General features: G+C 38.8%; 1 protein-coding gene across 2 annotated transcripts in view; it reads left to right on the top strand.

Annotated features, from left to right (window-relative positions):
- Positions 1-18,574, top strand: part of LOC111863868 (bromodomain adjacent to zinc finger domain protein 1A) — an 81,114-nt gene that overhangs the window by 28,294 nt on the left and 34,246 nt on the right. For both annotated transcript variants that reach the window (XM_023850638.2, XM_023850640.2), the window contains exons 14-20: positions 8,124-8,297; positions 10,830-10,940; positions 13,685-13,727; positions 15,597-15,773; positions 15,864-15,968; positions 17,788-17,927; positions 18,199-18,338. In XM_023850638.2, coding sequence (XP_023706406.1) covers positions 8,124-8,297; positions 10,830-10,940; positions 13,685-13,727; positions 15,597-15,773; positions 15,864-15,968; positions 17,788-17,927; positions 18,199-18,338 — 890 coding nt within the window. The remainder of the gene's footprint in view (positions 1-8,123; positions 8,298-10,829; positions 10,941-13,684; positions 13,728-15,596; positions 15,774-15,863; positions 15,969-17,787; positions 17,928-18,198; positions 18,339-18,574) is intronic.

Raw genomic sequence — 18,574 nt, 5'->3', positions numbered from 1 at the left:
ACCAGGCTTTGAAGATATGTGGGGGAGGGCAGGTATAGCTTAACCATTCTTGACCTTTGCACTAGATGGGGGAGAGTGTTTTTCTATTGTGTAGGAGCAGATCCAGCTCCCAGATCATCATGTTATATATGGCCACATTTAGTGACTAGACACAGTGTTTGGAACAGTAATCAGATTTAATGGGCTCCTGAAATTCACAGTAACTGTAGCACTGTTACTAATTCACACACACTATGATACGTTAGCGCACACACACAGTCTTCTCATTTTCTGTTATGTCCCCATCAGTCATTGCTTTGTAACGGCTGCCAACACCATAAATTCCTCAACTTCTGGGTTCCCATCCTAACAACCAGTCTATGGCTCCAAGTGTGTTCATCTTTTCTTCTCAACTCACTAGTTCAGAATTCAGACTTACTTTATGACTGGCAGTTTGTCTTGGTGACAAGCCCCTTGAAACTCATGACCGCACATTTTTTCAACTGAACACTTGTGGTCATAGTCCTTATGTAACTTGCTCTCAGACGAGAGGATGGGTCTTTTGTTCACAGTTGCTGATGGCTCTCACCACTGCAGTCATTCTCAGGTCCAAGTCCCATGGGTCTCATGATCACATTTTACTGTCTTATATTTGAGACTCCCCCAACATGGAGGGCCAGGTCCCTGTATTTATATCCTCCAGGAACTGGGTGACCCAATTGTACTCCCAGGTTCCATTTTCGTCACCTATGACTTGCAGTGTTACAGTGGAGGTATTCGACCTTTCCTCCACGCAGAATCCTTCAATTCACCCTTGGTTTCAGTTCTTGATGTATAGCCTCAGGGCGGACCCCACAGAAAACACCACTTCCAGCATCTCTTCTATTGTGTGTGCATATCCATTGTCAGTTGGACATGTTTACGGAGACATTGTCTAGCAACGACCGGCTATTTAGATTGCTGGAGCTCAGCAATGGATGTCTTATTCCTTTTCCACAATTCTGGCTTTGAGACATCATATCACAATATGTATAGAACATCAGATGATTGACACAGTCCTGAAAACTGGTGATAGTAGCTTAACATATAAGTTTGCCTCACGGAAGCACTATCCAGAAAACTCCCATTAGTATTATGTATTGGTGCTTTAACTTCATATGTTGCTAGTTAACATGTAGATTAAACTATGAGTAGTTTTGATTTAAATCCATGTAAATGCAATATTGGGTCATTCCATATGAAATCAACCAGTTATTATAGCTTTAGATCTTCATGTTGTGAGCTTTAGTGAAATATTTTATACCTGTAGACCTCCCAACTCTTAGCAAAAGTGTAAACATGTACATATTTTGGAGCAGTATTCTTGAGTTAATTTGAAAATGTGAAGTATACTCAGAATTTCAAATTCATTTATCTTTAATTTGCTGAATTTTGATTCATATTGCAGATGCAGTTCTGGTTGTGTTGTCATTTTAGAGATCTTGAAATTGACTTTAAAATGGACTGCATAAAGACCTTCTATGACTGTCATAGGTCTTCAAGGTCATTGAACTTATTCTTAACCTTGAATTCCAAAATAATCTGTGTGGTTAGTGGTTTCAATTACAGTCCCCCTCCCGGTTTCGCAGTGGGATCATAATTTACAAAGAAAACTAATTCATCTTGATTTGATTCTTGTCAGACATTTCTCCTTCCCCTGTGATCACTTTCACACTATAGAATTGGCTGTGTTGCCTCATTACCTATATGCACCAAATATTTATACAGTATTATGTAATATCTAGAATTTATCTTTCTGATGAAATATCAGTTTTGTTGGCCTGTCTGTTTCTTTCGTGTATGGTAGAATATTCAAGTATTAGTATGGATATCTGACTGTCAGGAGGAACAGAAATGTTTTAAATACAAGGATGTTAACTTCACTTTCTTACTTACACTGCAGCGTCAGTATAACAGGGATTATAAAATTTGTAAATATCATTATAGCAAGTTGTAATAATATCCAGAAATGTAAGATTTGAGGTTTACATGGCGGTGACTATGAAGAAAGCAGTCTTCTGGGATTTGGCACCGTGTATATGTGGTGTTAACCGACGTTTCGGAGGAACGTATCGCCTCCATCTTCAGGCGATATGTTCCTCCAAAACGTCGGTTAACACCACATATACACGGTGCCAAATCCCAGAAGACTGCTTTCTTCATATCCAGAAATGATTATGTAAACTTCTTACCCTTGCATATATTACTGGATGGCACCAGGATTTAAAAAAATAATGCACTTGTGATAGTATTTTTGTGTGTGTGTGTTCTCAATCAAATGGTGCAAAAGTGTGCATATTAGCTTTTCTGTATTTGGCTGTGTAACTATCATGTTCGTTGGAGGATACCTGTTGTGTCATTCCCCGTTGCAAATGTTATAGTGGTTTCTTCTTCCCCAAGAAGAGTTCTGAGGAAGCCAGGTCAGTGGAATTAATTTTCAAAAGTGTCTCTATCCATTTGTGTCCCTTTCTGGCTGTAATAATGAACAGAATGCCATATGCTACAGCCTCTTTAAACATTTATGTTTTGTTTGGCCTTACCAGTGACTACAAATTTGATTTTGTGATTTTCAGATGTTTGCACAACACCTGTCTGTAAGACCTTCTTTTAGATGACATGTCCAGGCCACAAAGTCAGGAGTTCCTACATGTAGCTCTTTTCCATTGTAATCCAAACTCGGCCACTGATGTTGGGCATTTTGATGTGTGTTTCTGTAAAATCATTTGACACAATACTACCTGTGGCATCTTCTTCCCCATTTCCACTACTTCCAGTAGACCATTTCTTATTTTCTCACCCCAACACCTGCACAGATTGATTGAGATGAGAAAAGAATGAAGACCTGTTTCATATGTGTCCACATATTTAAAAATATGAGATTATGTAGAACAAATGAAAAAGTAACGCATGATAGCATGCACACTGAATACTCCAGGGTCATATAATCAGGAATTGACTGCAGAATGAAAGAGTTGGTGGAAATCTAAATGTAATGTTTTGTCTCTAATTAGACTGTTGCTGCTTAAATTTAATCAATAGCTGACAATTTATACTTCATTATCTTTTCAGTGGCAGTCTCATTTACTAATAGCTGAACTGTATATATCTCAGTCTAACTTCATTAACTCCTAATATTTATACTGCAACATCCTGTTGTACTGTGTATTCTAACTCCATGCTGTTTTTGTGCAACTTCATTGATATGTTAATGTTCACACTTCAACATCTTCTCTTCTCATTACACAGTACTACATGTTTCAGCCTGACTGGCCATCATCAGATGTGTCTGGTGTATCTGTAATATGTAACGGGTTATATTAGTGTTTTATTTACAAAATCGATATTATATGTTATATTCTGTTGTTCTATCACCACAGTCGCCCAATAAAATACATAGGACAAACAGGCATAGCATTGTACACCAGAGACAAAGAACATATACAAGCAATTAGAAATGATAATAGTAACTTGGGATGCTCTAATCACATATTAAACACAGGACATAAATATGAAACTATAACAGATACAGGTACATTGTAAGGGCAAGTAAAAAGAAAACACTTAAACACACTGGAAAAATACCACATATACAAGATCAGCAAAATTAACTTGCAAATGAATGGCACAAACATTGACACATAACCCAATATTCAGAGCACTGCAGGAAGTGAACACCAGGCAGCAGCACAATGCCCTACGTCTATATAAAAACAGAATCACTCGTCCATGTGTGGAGACAGGTTCGAATACCTCCACCATAGCTGTGTGAGTTGTAGAAGGCGACGAAAAGGGAACCCAGTGCCTGGGAGTATAACTGGGCCACCCTGTTCCTGGGGGATGTAAATATGGGGACCTGGCCCACCATAGTGGGGGAGGCTCGAATTTGAGACAAAAATATGTCATGAGGCCCATGGGACTTGGACCTGAGAATGACTACGCTGACGAGGACCAGCAGCAGTTGTAAATGATAAGACCCATCCTCTCATCAGAGAGGATGTTACATAAGGACTATAACTGCAAGTGTTTAGTTTAAAAAAAAAATGTTGGTTGTGAGTCTCAAGGGGCTTGTCGCCAAGACAACTGATTGGTGGTAAACCACCAGACATAAGATAACTCTGACTGAAACACTCAGAACAGCTACACACAGCACAAAAGGAAGAAACCAACACATCAACAAAACATAAGTAGCATCAGAACTGCAGTGATGGAACAACAGAATGTAACATATAATATCGATCTTATAAATAAAACACTAATGTAACCCATTATATATTACAGATACACCAGACACGTGCATACAGATAGAGTAACAATGGCAGGATGATCTAAAAATAACCTAAAATAAAATATTTGGCAGCATTTCACATCAAAATGATAAGCAGAGCAGTGTGATAACAAAGCAGCAGGTTCCTCTAATCCTACATTTTTACGTCTGATGAGATCGCCAGTTAGGCCGAAACATGTATTATTAAATAACGAGGAGAGAAGATGTTGAGGTGTGAACATTAATATATTGATGAAGTTGCACAAGAACAGCAAGGAGTTAGAACACGAAGTTCATTAGCTCCATCTACATTCCATAGCTGACAAGTGATTCTTCCAGCTGTTCAAAATATTGTGGGATTCAGTAAGACGATTGCCATTCTCCTCCTTTACTCAGTCCTAGGTGGGTAACTCTTCTAAAGCTCATTAATGCCTGTATGCAGGTCTCTAATATTCTTGTTCCCGGTGTTTGTTTCTAGCTTATTATTTTTGTCCTTCAGATATTTGCTCCCCCCCTTCTTAAAAGTTTCACCAATTTCGTATTTTGTGTTCTTCAGATTGTCTTCATTAATTTGGCAGTCTTTCTGCTGCTTTTAATATATTTTGAGCACTCTTCAGGAAACCATAGTTCATGCAGTTTTAGTCATACTAAACTGACTTTCTTTGACTGAAGTTTTGAAATTTCTTATACTTCTCCAAGCCCTGTAGGTGTACACATTATAATCCAAGTTTTCCAAACTTGCAGAGCTTTTTGAGATTGTAACCTGGTACTGTTCTTTGAATTTCACATTGTTTGAATGTCTCCATATCAAACTTTCGTAGTGTTTATTTACTTATAGACAGGCCCACTCTAACTTTTGTATCAATCACATAGCAGTCAGTTACTCCGAATGATGAGACATTGCGTACAGGTATACTTGAATGCCATTTTCTATCTTAAGATATTGCTCATTTGACCATCCAAAGCTTAAGTGTGTTTACAAATGTTGCAATTGGGGTAACATTGTGCTCTTGATAACTAGATATTACATGGTGCGTTCAAATTCTAAGGTCTCCGATTTTTTTCTCCCACAATAATCATATAAAAAATTTGAAACTTCTGTCACTTTTCAATGTAATCTCCCTGCATCTGTACACATTTTTCACAACGTCGACACCATGATTCCATGGCCACTACGAATGCTTCTGTAGGAGTCTGTTTTGACCACTGGAAAATCACTGATGCAATAGCGGCACGACTGGTGAATGTGCGACCATGGAGAATGTCTTTCATCGTTGGGAAAAGCCAAAAATCGCTAGGAGCCAGGTCAGGTGAGTAGGGAGCATGCGAAACCACTTCATGGTTGTTTTCACGAAGAAACTGCTACGCCATGTACACCCATTGTCCTGGTGAAAGCACACATGCAGCCTTTTCCGGCCGTTTTTCTCACAGTGCTGGAAGGAGCTTGTTCTTCAAAACATCTTGGTAGGATGCACCTGTCACCATAGTGCCCTTTGGAACGCAATGCATAAGGGTTACGCCATCGCTGCCCCAAAACATGGCCACCATCATTTTTTCAGCACTGGCGCTTACCCGAAATTTTTTGGTGGCGATGAGTCTGTGTGCTTCCATTGAGCTGACTGGCGCTTTGTTTCAGGATTGAAAAACGGCATCCATGTCTCATCCATTGTCACAATTGATGAAGAGAAAGTCCCATTCATGCCTTCATCACATGTCAACTTCAGCTGGCAAATTGCCATGCGCGCAACCTTATCGTCGTCCACCAGCATTCGTGGCACCCACCTGGAGGACACTTTCCGCATTCGCAGGTCTTCATGCAGGATTGTGTGCACAGATCCCATGGAAATGCCAGCTTTGGAGGCGATGTTTTCCACACTCAATCGGCGATCCTCCAAAACAACTTTCTCAACTCGCTCGACCATGTTGTCAGACCAGCTGGTGCAAGGCCGAGATTGTTTTGGTTCGTTGTCACATGACGTTCGGCCTTCTTTGAACTGTCGCACCCACGAGTGCACATTTTTCACATTCATGACACCATCACCACATGTCTCACTCAGCTGGCGATGAATTTCAGTGGGTGTCGCACAACGCAAGTGGAGAAAACGAATGATTACTCGCTGTTGTAACGAAAACGTCACCATTTTAGGTATCAGAAACACTCCTCCCTCTCACTGCCACCACTAGAGTTCTGTGTGCCGTATAGTGCTGCCATCTCTGTCACGCATTCACAAAGAATGCACACACATTTAAACTAAACCGCATGTGTCTATCTGCTCCCAAGTCCTGAGAGAAAAATCAGAGACCTTAGAACTTGAACACCCCTCGTAATGTAGCAAAGTTTACTACTCTAACCACATTATTATTGCTGCAGTTAAAGCTTGATTTTACTCGTTTTGTTATATCAGCTGCTGTTTTTGTGTGGTATCAGTAAGATGAAATGGTGATTATAACTAAGGAATGGAAAGGATGAGGAAGAAAGCGGTCCTAGCCTGTTTAAAGGTAATATCACAGCGTTCACCTGGATAGGCTGGCAAATATAGTACATTCATAGTTTCACTGTTTCTTTAATCATTCAGTAAGAGTCTTTTTCTGTAGCTCCCAGTCTGTATGATTCATTTTCAGCTTCCTTGCACATAATAATAATAATAATAATAATAATGTTCTCAGTATCAAATTGCCTCCAGTCCTTTCAGTGCCTCCAAAAATGTTGCTTTAAGTTCTGCAACTTGCTCTTCTTCTTTTGGGTCTGCTTCCTGCCTAGGGATTCCACAGACCTTAAGAGCACTGTACTTTGTAGTGTAGTACTCTCTCAATTCTATTTCTAGCTGGCCTCTAATCCTCATTATATTTGTATAGCCTCAGGGTGGCCCCCACAGAAAACAGTCTCTCAACTATAGTTCTATCGTTGGATGTTGTTGTGGAAATGTGTCTACTCAGCAGTTGCCTAGCAATATGTGTCTCCTCTGGCTCCATTGTTCCGGCTTTCAGGCGTCATGTCACAATATAATATACCACTGAGATTGCATGACAGAATTTTATCCAGGTATAACTGAAAGTGCTACAAACATGGTGTTCATTAAAATACCTATTTTAATCATGTAGATTTTTGGAATTCAGGTTTAGTGACCATGAAAACTTGACTGATTTTACAAGGACTTGTGGAAGTTCATATTAAAGCTCATTTTAGTTGCTTTAAAAAAGAAACTTGACCCACCATAGTATCTTTGGATTCAGAACATAGAGATGAAAGTTACTTTGAAATCAAGTTTTCACTGTAGTTACTATAGGATTCTGACGATGGTGTATAACACACTGATATATTGGGTTTCTGGACTTTATCCATCGTCCTGGTTTTTAAGATAACAAATAAAAACACGACGTTTCGGAAACTGGATCTGTTTCCGTCCTCAGGTGAAGGAAAAGGGAAACACCTATTCTGTTGGGTCCGTTAGAAAGAGCTAGCCTCAATCACTGGACAATCACCTGAGGACGGAAACAGATCCAGTTTCCGAAACGTCGTGTTTTTATTTGTTATCTTAAAAACCAGGACGATGGATAAAGTCCAGAAACCCAATATATAAGTTTTCTATGTGTTTCATATTTTGAAATTATAATAAATATCTTGGAGAATGACCACATGGAGATCAAAATGAAGATGGAATAATCATATCAAAATGAATTATAGTGTATGTGTGTCAATCTTCTTTTTTAGTATATTGTTTCTGCTAGCTGTATCCATACGTTTTTCACTTTGTGTGTGCATGTTGCTGTGAAACCGAACCAGATTAACAGACTGGCTCTCCTTTATATCATCTAAAGCATTTTCCTTTGTTACATATAGATGCCGGGCACATTTGTTCCTGAACCAAGGAAATCTCGCTCACAAAAACATGAGGATGCTAACTTGAACTATCCTCCAGGAACTCCTATAGATGAAATCTTGGAACTGACATTGAGAGATTTCATTTTAGAAATGGAAGAGAAAATACAAGTGGGTGGTCTGGGCTCTCTAAAGGTATGTTCAAATGGCATATTTATGATTTGTAAGAGTCTGGAAGTTCTATAAGTTACAGGTTATATTTAAGTGCGTGCAAGTTTATGTGTATTTTGTGAACATTAAATTGTGATTTGTGCATAATGTATTTATACACTGGAACAGGAAATTAATTCAAATTATTTTTAATCTTTAAGTACCAAATGCATTAAGTTGTGTTGGTTCTAGGAAAAAAATGAAACTGGTTTTCGTATGTAAAGTGAACCAGTGAACATGTCATTCAGTGACCTGCACTTTTGCTTCATATTTAGTAGGTACAAAGTTCAGTTTTTCATCCATTAAGTGGCTGTTGTATGTGGGATTTTTCATTATTTTCATCAAGTGGTGACCCTTCCCAGGTCATCAGTAATTGGAGGAGGTGGATATGCATCTGTGAGAGAGCACTACCTCAGCAGAAGTACTCAGTGAGAGACTGGTTACCTGTCTTCAGGAAATTAAGTAAACTCTATACTTCCAGAGAAATAGCTGACATATATATAAGGTGCTATCAAAAAGTTCCCAAACAATGTCAAAAAAGAAATGCTGGCTTACGTGGTCTGACAACAAAGTTTGTGAACTCATATGCGGTAAAAGTGCTACATACCTCACTGCTGAATATCACTGTGGTTGCCTTCAAAGTACTTCCCTTGAGAAGCTGTGCACCGATGCCAGCGTCTAGTCCACCCTTCAAAACAATTTTGGAACTGGTTTTGTGGCATGGCCTTCAGAGCTGCTGTTATATTACTACTGATGTCATCAGTGTCATCAAAACGCCTTACTTTCAATATTTTCTTTATCTTTGGGAACAGATAAAAGTCATTGTGGGCTAGATCCAGTTAATATTGGGGGGGGGGTGTTCCAGCACAGTTATTTGTTTACTAGTTAAAAACTCCCTCGCAGACAGTGCTGTGTGAGCACGTCCTTTGGGACCATTTTTGCACACACCTTACTCACGGCAAGATCTTCAGCTAAGATTTTCCTAACTGTTTCTCTGTTGATGTTTGCTTACTCTGCTATGCTTCTGACAGTCAACTGATGATTTTCATGCACAGTTGATGATGTTTTCTTCAGTTTTGCTTGCTGCTGGCCTCCTGATCTCTCTTAATCAGTGACAATTTCTCTACCCTCAGAAAAAAGTGTCACCCGCTTGTAAACTTATGTTTTCTTCATAACATTAGCCCCCTAAACTTGCACTCTGATTCATTTCCACTCTTGCCAAGTTTAACAAGAAATTTAATGTTCTTTTGGGGTTCCNTATTGCTAGTGGGGTGGGACTAAGTCCCTTGTACTGCGGCCACTTCTGGCCTATTGTACCAGCCCCAGATGATAGGTGAGGGTGATTGTGGAGCAATTGGTGGAATGAAGATTGGCAGGGGAAACCAAAGTACTTGGAGAAAACCTGCCCCAGCACCACTTTGTCCACCACAAATCCCACTTGACCAGACCCTGGGATTGAACCCATGCCACCGCGGTGGGAAGCCCGCGACTAACCACTTGAGCTATGGCGCAGCCATGTTCTTTCTTTGCTCTAATTCAAACTCCGACATTCTCGCAATGGCACACCAGAACACACTCAGACAAAACTAGACACAACTCAGAAAGACGCTGCCATGGATCAGGAACAACACAGCTGTGAAATGCTGATATGTCAATGTCATCAAACTGTACTGAGGTTTGTGTCCACTGCTGTACATGATGGCGAGTTTGCGAACTTCATTCTGAGACCTCGTAACTTAGCTCAATTTTGGCTGCCATCTCCTTCAGAATAGTCTCACTTGGAATGTATACAGTGATCCAGCTTCCCACTGTGGAAGTCAGTTTCCTCAATGCTGTCGAGTAGTGCTCGCAATTCCCTTTGGATTTCAGACACTGTTTCAAAATGTTGTCCCTTCAGTCTCATTTTTAATTTGGGAAACAAAGCAAAATCACAGGGGCCTAAGTCCAGTGAGTAGAGAGGATGGGGAACGATAACCATGTTGTTGTTAGTCACAAACTCTGTGGTTTTCAGGGACATGTGGGTGGATGCGTTGTCAGTATGAAGGAGCCAGTTGTGGTTGCGCCAAAATTCCGGCCCTTTTCGTCACATTTTCTTTCAGACGTCTCAAAACGTCACAGTATGAATAAAAGTCAGAGTTGACTGTAGTGTTGGGAGGAAGAGATTTACGGTGAACAATCCCTTCATGTAAAAAAAACAATGAGGATGCTCTTTGTTCAGCTTCCAACACACTGTGCCTCTTTTGCTCTTGGTGATTGTGGGCTCTTACACTGCAATTATTGTTGCCTTATTTCTGGATCATAACAGTAAATCCAACTCCCATCAGCTGTTATCATCCTTGAGATAAAAGTTGGGTCTTTGTTAGCCTTCTCCCATAGCTTAAGACAAATGTTTATATGCCATTGCTTTTGATCATTTGTCAAGAGTCGGGGAACAAATTTCGCGGCATTGCAGCTCATGTTCAAATTATCTGTTACGATCTCCTGTCAAACTCCATAACTGATTGTTTCTATTGGCAGGTTTATAGCCGGGAAGCATGGCGGAGTGCCATCCACGCAAGAAGTTACGACAAACAGTGTGACAAGCTTGTATGGGGTTTAGAAAGTAATTTCAAGAAAGAAGAGAAAAATGTAAGTTCAAAATTTGGCACATAGTCCTGCATTGCACCAGCGCTTATGCATTTGGAGTTCTGTAATACTTTCACATTTGCCTGTAATAATTTTATGATAATGGTTATGGTTTTAATGTCATATATTTGGTATTATCATCTTGTTACACAGTCTCATCGAACAGGTTAATCTTGTGGTAATGCTGTAGACTTGTGTTTGGGAGCTGCTCAGTTCACATCTCTGTCAGGACACGGACTCTCCTGTCTGAAATTTTAAATATGCAGTCTCTTACATAATATTCATCAGTATTTTGTATACTTATTAGAACTGCAGCTTTGGCAATATTAATGTTGAAAAAAGAATTGGAAATCAAATTGTATAACAAATAAATACTATACTTAACCGTTCAGCGTGGTTTGACGTGTATGTTTTGTCAGGTATTTAAATCGTCTGGGGGGGTTCGACGTGTATGTTTCGTCCAGCTGCACACCTATGTTATAACGCCCATAATAATTGATGCATTTGCTGTAGATTGTTAGATTTTTCACTGGCCTGTTGTCAGGAGCACCGTATTTAATGACACACGAGTTTCGCTGCGCTAATTCATCGTTACATATGCCTGTCTTGCAGCAAAATTCCTGTTGCTCTTGGGAGAGGTTTAGTCGGTCCAACTGTAATGGATGGCATGTTTTCTTTCCTATGAACTTATAAACAGCAGAGATGTGATATGTGCTGTGTTTATAATATCATATTGCCCTGAGCTGGCCACACTAACACACTCAATTGGAATTCTTAGAAGATGGATGTACAAAAATTTATTCTTGCAACATCGATTGATTTCGCACAGTACATAGCACCCAGTTCTTAGAAAAACGCCACGAATTAAGGCAGAACACTATGGTCACCCCCTATGACGATACTGGTGTGTGTGGGGTGGGAAAAGAACTCATTCCTTCATGTATTATCGCTCCAGTTGACGCCATTTTATCGTACTGACCTTGGTGGTCGTTTCGAGGGATGACCATAAATATTTTTTTTGAGCCAGCTAAGCTCTGCTTTCGTGCACTACATACCAGCCAGTTCTTAGAATAACTTCATGAATTCTGTGGTCACCCCTACGACATCTACTGCCGCCAAAATGGATGGAATATCAAAGGCATAGCAACAAACCCTTGTTATGATAACTCGTAACGTTGAATTTACTGCAGCTGACCTGATTAGCGAAACTGCTCACGGAAAGACATTTCCTTGAACTATACCCCTCACGGGGTAGAAGGCAAGGCCGCACAGAAGCTGTGTGGTTAAAAAAAAGAGCAAAAGAAAGAGCGATGAATGTGGGGCACCATTGGGTTACACGAATGCTTCAAGGCCTCCCTTACACTGCTAATTCTGAACCACCTGCTTCCTTTGACGAGATACCGGGTGCTCATATTATAAGGTAAGGTTATAAAAACCATCTTTAAAATCATTTTAGTGAAAGTTTCATGCTTCAAGGCGTATCATTCACTGCTCAAATACTAAAAACCTGCCTCCATTGCCGAGATACAGGGCGCTCATATTATAAGGTAAGGTTATAAAACCACCTTTTAAGATCATTTTAGTGAAAGTTTCATGTTCCTATCTCATAGAATTTAAGAACAATGATGAATAAATCATTTTCGAGCAAAATTTAAATGGCCGGCTGAATATATTACCGCCGGAGACGCGGCCGCGGAATTTAAATGACCGCGCCAAAGGGCTAACATTTTATTTTAAAGTTTGTATGAGAGTGCAAATGTAGACTTGTAGGTGGTGGAACATGTTTCATATTTTATGTATGTTTTCTTTTCTTCCCTGAAGGCTCTTATTGACAAAGGATATTCAGAAAGTAAAGCTACAAATTCTAGAGAATATTTGTAAAGCATTTTTTGAAGGGATTCACGTGTAGCAATTTAACAGCACACCTTTATTTACTTCTCAACATAGTCTCCATGGATTGCAACACACTTAGCAAGCCTGGCAATGAGTTTTTTTTTATTCTAGCATCATAGAAATCTCCCACCTGCTCTCTCAGACATGGAGAACAGTTCTTAACACTTATGGACATTGTTGATGAAATTCATCGATGGTTAAATGTGTCAGCACGAATGTTTTCATCAGTTTTTTGGGATGATTTCCTTAGTGACAACAGATGGCCTTCCACTCCATATTTCATCATGAACATCACTTCTTCCCACTTTAAAGTCACGACACCATTTTGCCAGTTCATAAGATCATTGCCATAAACAGAAACAATTTGGCGATGAATTTCAGCAGCAATTTCTTCTTTCACGTGAAGAAATCAAATTGCTGCATGGACCTCACATTTTGCGGGATTTTGAATTGACACAGTCATTTTAAAAACGCTGAACACAACGCTGCTGTAACTCTGGCCGGTGAACTCAGCCCTGTGATACGGTTCCTATCTCACATGGCAGCACTGCCATTTCTGAAAGAAAAAAAAAACTTGCATTTTTACAGGACTTCTATCTTTACTTTCTGTATATCACTCATAGAAAATGTACCTGTCTTTATAGTTGTATGGATTTTAAGTTAAATTATTGCTTCCTGACAGTTCAAAGCTTGGAAACAAGAAACATCTGAAATAGGGTCATAGTACTAATTTTATGAAATATTATTTTATGTCGTAGAGGCAAAGTTAGGATTGAAGTGTATTTTCTTTATTTCTTCATGGTGCAGTGCTTAATTAGTTACGCATTAATTACTTTACTTTGCTGTCATTGCAGGATGTGAATTCTTTTGACATTCCAGTGGAAGAGGATAGCAAAGGTAAGCAAGTAATTTTTATTCTTAGGTTCTTGTGGCATATGTCTAATGTGTATCTTCAGCTTTGGGGGCCTAGTCATGTGATGAGGATGATGACTGTGGTGTGTACCAAAACACTAGAGCATCAAGATGCAATGCAGCCAAAGTGTGAATGCTGTGTGCTGAGGTAAGTGTGTAAGGAACAGCATGAATGTAATAACAGTAGAAGGGAAACACATTTAAATCTATGTGTATGTGTAACGGTTAATGGAATTACCTTGAACTTCTCATATAAATAATAGCAAGAGCAAAAGGTTACCATCTTGCTAAACACTGTAACTGGAGATTATTTAAAAAGATGTGGAGGGTGTCATTTTATTGAAATTCTCATTCCCTAATGTTGACTAGTATATGTGAACAGAAGTGTGACAGTTACAGAATTTTTCACTGTTAGTTGTCTATAAGATTGAGATAGAAATAGTTCTTTGAAATGGATATGTTATAACAGATTTGCATGTGAAATGGGAAATGCATCTACTAACTTAGTCCTTTGAGAATTCTCCTACATTCAAATTTTATTGTATTTGTGTCATTTGTAATAGCAAAATATTTTATCATTTCCTTACTTTCTCATGTACTCCATTTGAGAAAATATTGTAAAAAGGTACAGTTATCCCTGTAACAGACCATGGAGGCTCATAGGGTTGTGAGATGTCAAGGCTGCTACATTTTTTCTAGACAGTTAACTCACAGATGGTGATGAGGTTATCAGCCTTATGTAATGGCCACCCTTTACTTCCAGGAAGATACCTGGTTCTCATTTCTGTTAGAGGTTGAGTCAACCCCAGGGCCATAGTGCAGCTGGAAGGTTTAGGTCAATCAAAAATTCAGTGACCTCATTGGGAATTGAACCTGTGACCTTCCGGCTTGTAGCATAGTGACTCAACCAACTACACTACCATGTGCCCCAAGAAGATATTGTATTCATGAGAAATCAACCCAGAGGTTTTTGACAGATTTACATATTTTAAACCCCTGTGAATATGAAAAATGGTTTTTGGAATCTGTCTGGTCATATGTGCTGCTTGCCAGCACCTAAATATTTGGACAGATTTTATTCATGAGGTATCTGTCATATTTGTGCCCAGTGAATAGGAATATTCTAGTTTAGTGTAGTTTACAATATTATATTTAAGCATCCTGTTGCACTCCATACGATAAATGATATAATGATACACACGTAGTAAAGAATAACAGCGGCACGCACACAGGAAGACTGCACAGGATAACACCTATACAGTGTGGAAACAAGAACTAGCCGCTGCAGCACTTTAGACATAGGGCGAGTAACCCTAACAATTTTAAATTTAAAATTTAGAGAAAAAATTTTAAAAGATTTTAAAATTAGAACTAAAGATTTTATAGTGCTGCTACAGGTACGTCAAAATTAACGTGTGTAAAATAATCTACATCCAGACATATCAACGAAGTAGATGTTGATAATAACAAGAAAAGTGTTTTAAATGTTAAATTTTGGGCTGAGTGCAGTGTGACAGCGACGTGAGTGTTATACACCTGATGATGGCCGTCTGAGGCCGAAACATGTAGTGTAGGTGAACAAGATCAAGGACACATAATATATTGTTTGCNAAAACAGGCATAAGTCAGCTGTTAAATGTACATTTGCTTGATGTTTGGCAGAATGAAATACATCTCGGTTTTTTTTTTTTTTTTTTCAGGTTGTAATTTCTGTTGAAAAGTTGAAAGGTTATACATTTCCATGTATTGATAAAAGTTCTAGCTGAATTGAGCGAAGTGAGAGGTAATACATTACATTCAGAGATCCGCAAACATAATGCTTATCATGCAAATTTAAATTCTTCCATTATTCAGAGAGAAGCAGCAGTCCACACTCAACAGATACAGAGATTTGCTGCAGAGATCCTGGTCGGCTTCTTCTGGAGGACACTGAACCGAACTACAAGCAGAATCCAGTGCTTACTAACCTTGCAAGTGCCATCCTTCAGATTGCACAAAGTGTAGAGAGAAAATACCTGAAAAAACCGCTTGGTAAGTGGATTGTAATCCACAAATTGGAAACATGTGAACTATTTTAGCAGTCTGTAAGATTATGAATAATATCTAAAGCATTGATTTCAGGTGCAGAGGATGGTTCCAGTGATGTCACACTGATGAGACGGTGGGAAGTGAGTTTAATGGCTTCTACAAGTTTTTCACAATTGTTTCTTCATTTTACAACACTTGGTAAGTGCTAATTATTGACAGGAATAAGCAATAAGTTACATTAGTTAACCAATGGGTTAAATTGTATTAACTAACAGTATTAAGGTGCTGGCTGATAATCAGGAGCAGGTGGATAGGTAATTTTTGTCATCTGTGTTGGCTTTGCATGCATTTGTTGAACAGGCCCCAGGAGGCCTAGCATCAAACTCTTTTCAGCATCTACTCCACCAAATAATTTTATTTGTTTATTTGTTTCTCACGTGTTGGAGTGACTATAGAAGCGGGTTGGTATTGGTGAATCGATTTATAGACTACTTACATGACATAACTACAGTTAAGTATGATACTCTAAGGATTACTGTAATTGTAACACATAAATAAAGTTGCTTGCACTAGTCATTGCTAGGTAACTGATGTCAACTATGGCTAAGCCTTGGTAATGTTTTCACTATCCATTTCCAGTCAGTGGATTTTACACAGGAACTATAAAAGTCTCCCTTAATCCCACGCTCCCAATGTTACTGTACTACAGCACACACAAAGTCTTCAGATCACTCATTGAGTCTTCGCAGGCTGACGTATAATGCTTCTTCTGCTACAGACTTCTCTTGCCTGACTTCAACTGCTTTGTAGTGCCACAAGTCTTTAAGATAACTCCTTGGCACAGACCACACCCAGAAAACATGTCACATGTTCACTATCTCCCCAGTCCTTTGGTGCGCTGGCTGGACCCACAGAAAACATATCACATGACCGCCACACACCCAACTCATTGGCACGCTCCACTGCCTAGCAGTGAGCTATAACATTCATCCTCTTGTTGCGTGTACTTATCATGGGGTGTTTATCGAGCTGTTGCCTAGCAATGCTTTGAGCAAATCCATTAAGATATATATATTTTATGTTTACTATTTGAAGAAACTAAGAAAGTTTAGGAGTTGGTTTTTATTCTGTGCTTGAAAAGAGTAATTTATGTTAACAGTGAGGCCCTGTTGATTAATCAGCCATGTCCATGTATAGTTGGTATCCAGTTGCACACTTATAACTTTAACAGAGAAGGATTTCCTCTAAGCTCTTCATGGTATCCAGCCACAGACTTAATAAGTCATGTAAGAGAACTTAAAAATCATCACAAAGAAGGACCAGTGATGAGCAACATGAATTTGCATAATTGACTGACTGTTCTCTGTATCTGCTCTAGAACAGGTTATGACTGACCATCTGACTCCCTCACTGTTCTCCACATGCTCCAGACTGGGATGAATGAGACCTCTGTATGTAAATATAATATGAAAACTTAACACTCATCACATCAACCCTTGCTGGTGGGGACAGAGACAGTCTCTGAAATGTTTGACACGGATTCCACATTGACATGGCTGATCATATGAGATGGCTTCATTTTATACTGTCACCCTAAAAACTTCTATTGATGTCCAGTAATTTAAGTTATGTGATATGTAATGTAGTCTCTTAATCACTTTACTGGAGAAATTGTCTTGAGAATAGTAAAATTTTCAGTAAATTGAGGTGCATAATGAATGTTTGATTTACATTTGAGGAAATGCGCATGTAACCTAAAATTTTGCTGTGTGTGTAGGAACTTTTCCCAGAACCACCCTCCTACTAATACAGTATCTGTAATAATTTGTATTTTATGCATTGGTTTTCTTTCTGTGCCAGAGTGATCCATTGAAGTGTTCTGAAATGATTGGGTAGTGTTATTGCTGAGTCATAAATTCAGAATCCTTGCTTCTAAATATGTAGAATCTGCATTTTCAGTTTAATACAGCTTTTGAAAATGTACAGAGTTTTTAATATTTGACACCCACTTTTTCAGTTAACAGTATTCAGTGGTCCAGATCAGCTTCAAATGCTCACTGTCGTCTGTGTAGACGACGTGGTGATGCTGAGAACATGCTGCTTTGTGATGGATGCAATAAAGGACACCATCTTTATTGCCTTAAACCCAAGTTAATAGTATGTAGATTTTCATGAGCTACCATTCTTCCTAGATAATAACATTGTTTCATCACATTCTGATGCTTTGAGATTGTTGTAAATTTTTATTTTCATATTAGATTTTACAAATGTCTCAATATTGATTAATGTGTTGCAGTAAAAGTTTTCATGAAACTTTTCAAATTTTATGGATGGTAATTATAGAGATTTAGATTTTGACTTTTTGTATTAGGTTCTGGCTTTTAAATGTAACATGAGTATATTAACATAGAATTTTCTCATGGTGTAGAGGGTTCCACAAGGAGATTGGTTTTGCCCAAAATGTCAGAGACCAGAAAAGGTTCGTGCATCTAAAAAGACCAGACGTCTGTTTTCTCAAGAATCAGACGAAGATGATGTGCAGAAGGAAAAGGCTCAAGAAACACAAAAGTAAGTATGTGTTTTGGTATTACTTCAGGAAGGTTTGTAACTGGTTTTGCTCTTTGACAAAGGTTTGGTTTTATTTTATTATAGCAATAACCACAGTAGATTTTAAAATTGTACCAGAAAGTGGTATGAACTTGGCTCTTTTATGTTTGTGCATGTGTGCATGAGCTGTTGCTTTGAGATGGACAGTAACTTTGCCACAGCCCCAGCTCTTAGAGATTATTCAGTCTGTACTTACA

This window comes from Cryptotermes secundus, unplaced genomic scaffold, assembly GCF_002891405.2.
Source record: "Cryptotermes secundus unplaced genomic scaffold, Csec_1.0 scaffold46, whole genome shotgun sequence".
Taxonomy (NCBI): domain Eukaryota; kingdom Metazoa; phylum Arthropoda; class Insecta; order Blattodea; family Kalotermitidae; genus Cryptotermes; species Cryptotermes secundus.
Note: the sequence above shows the minus strand (reverse complement) of the source record. Positions and strands in the feature narration are given on the sequence as shown.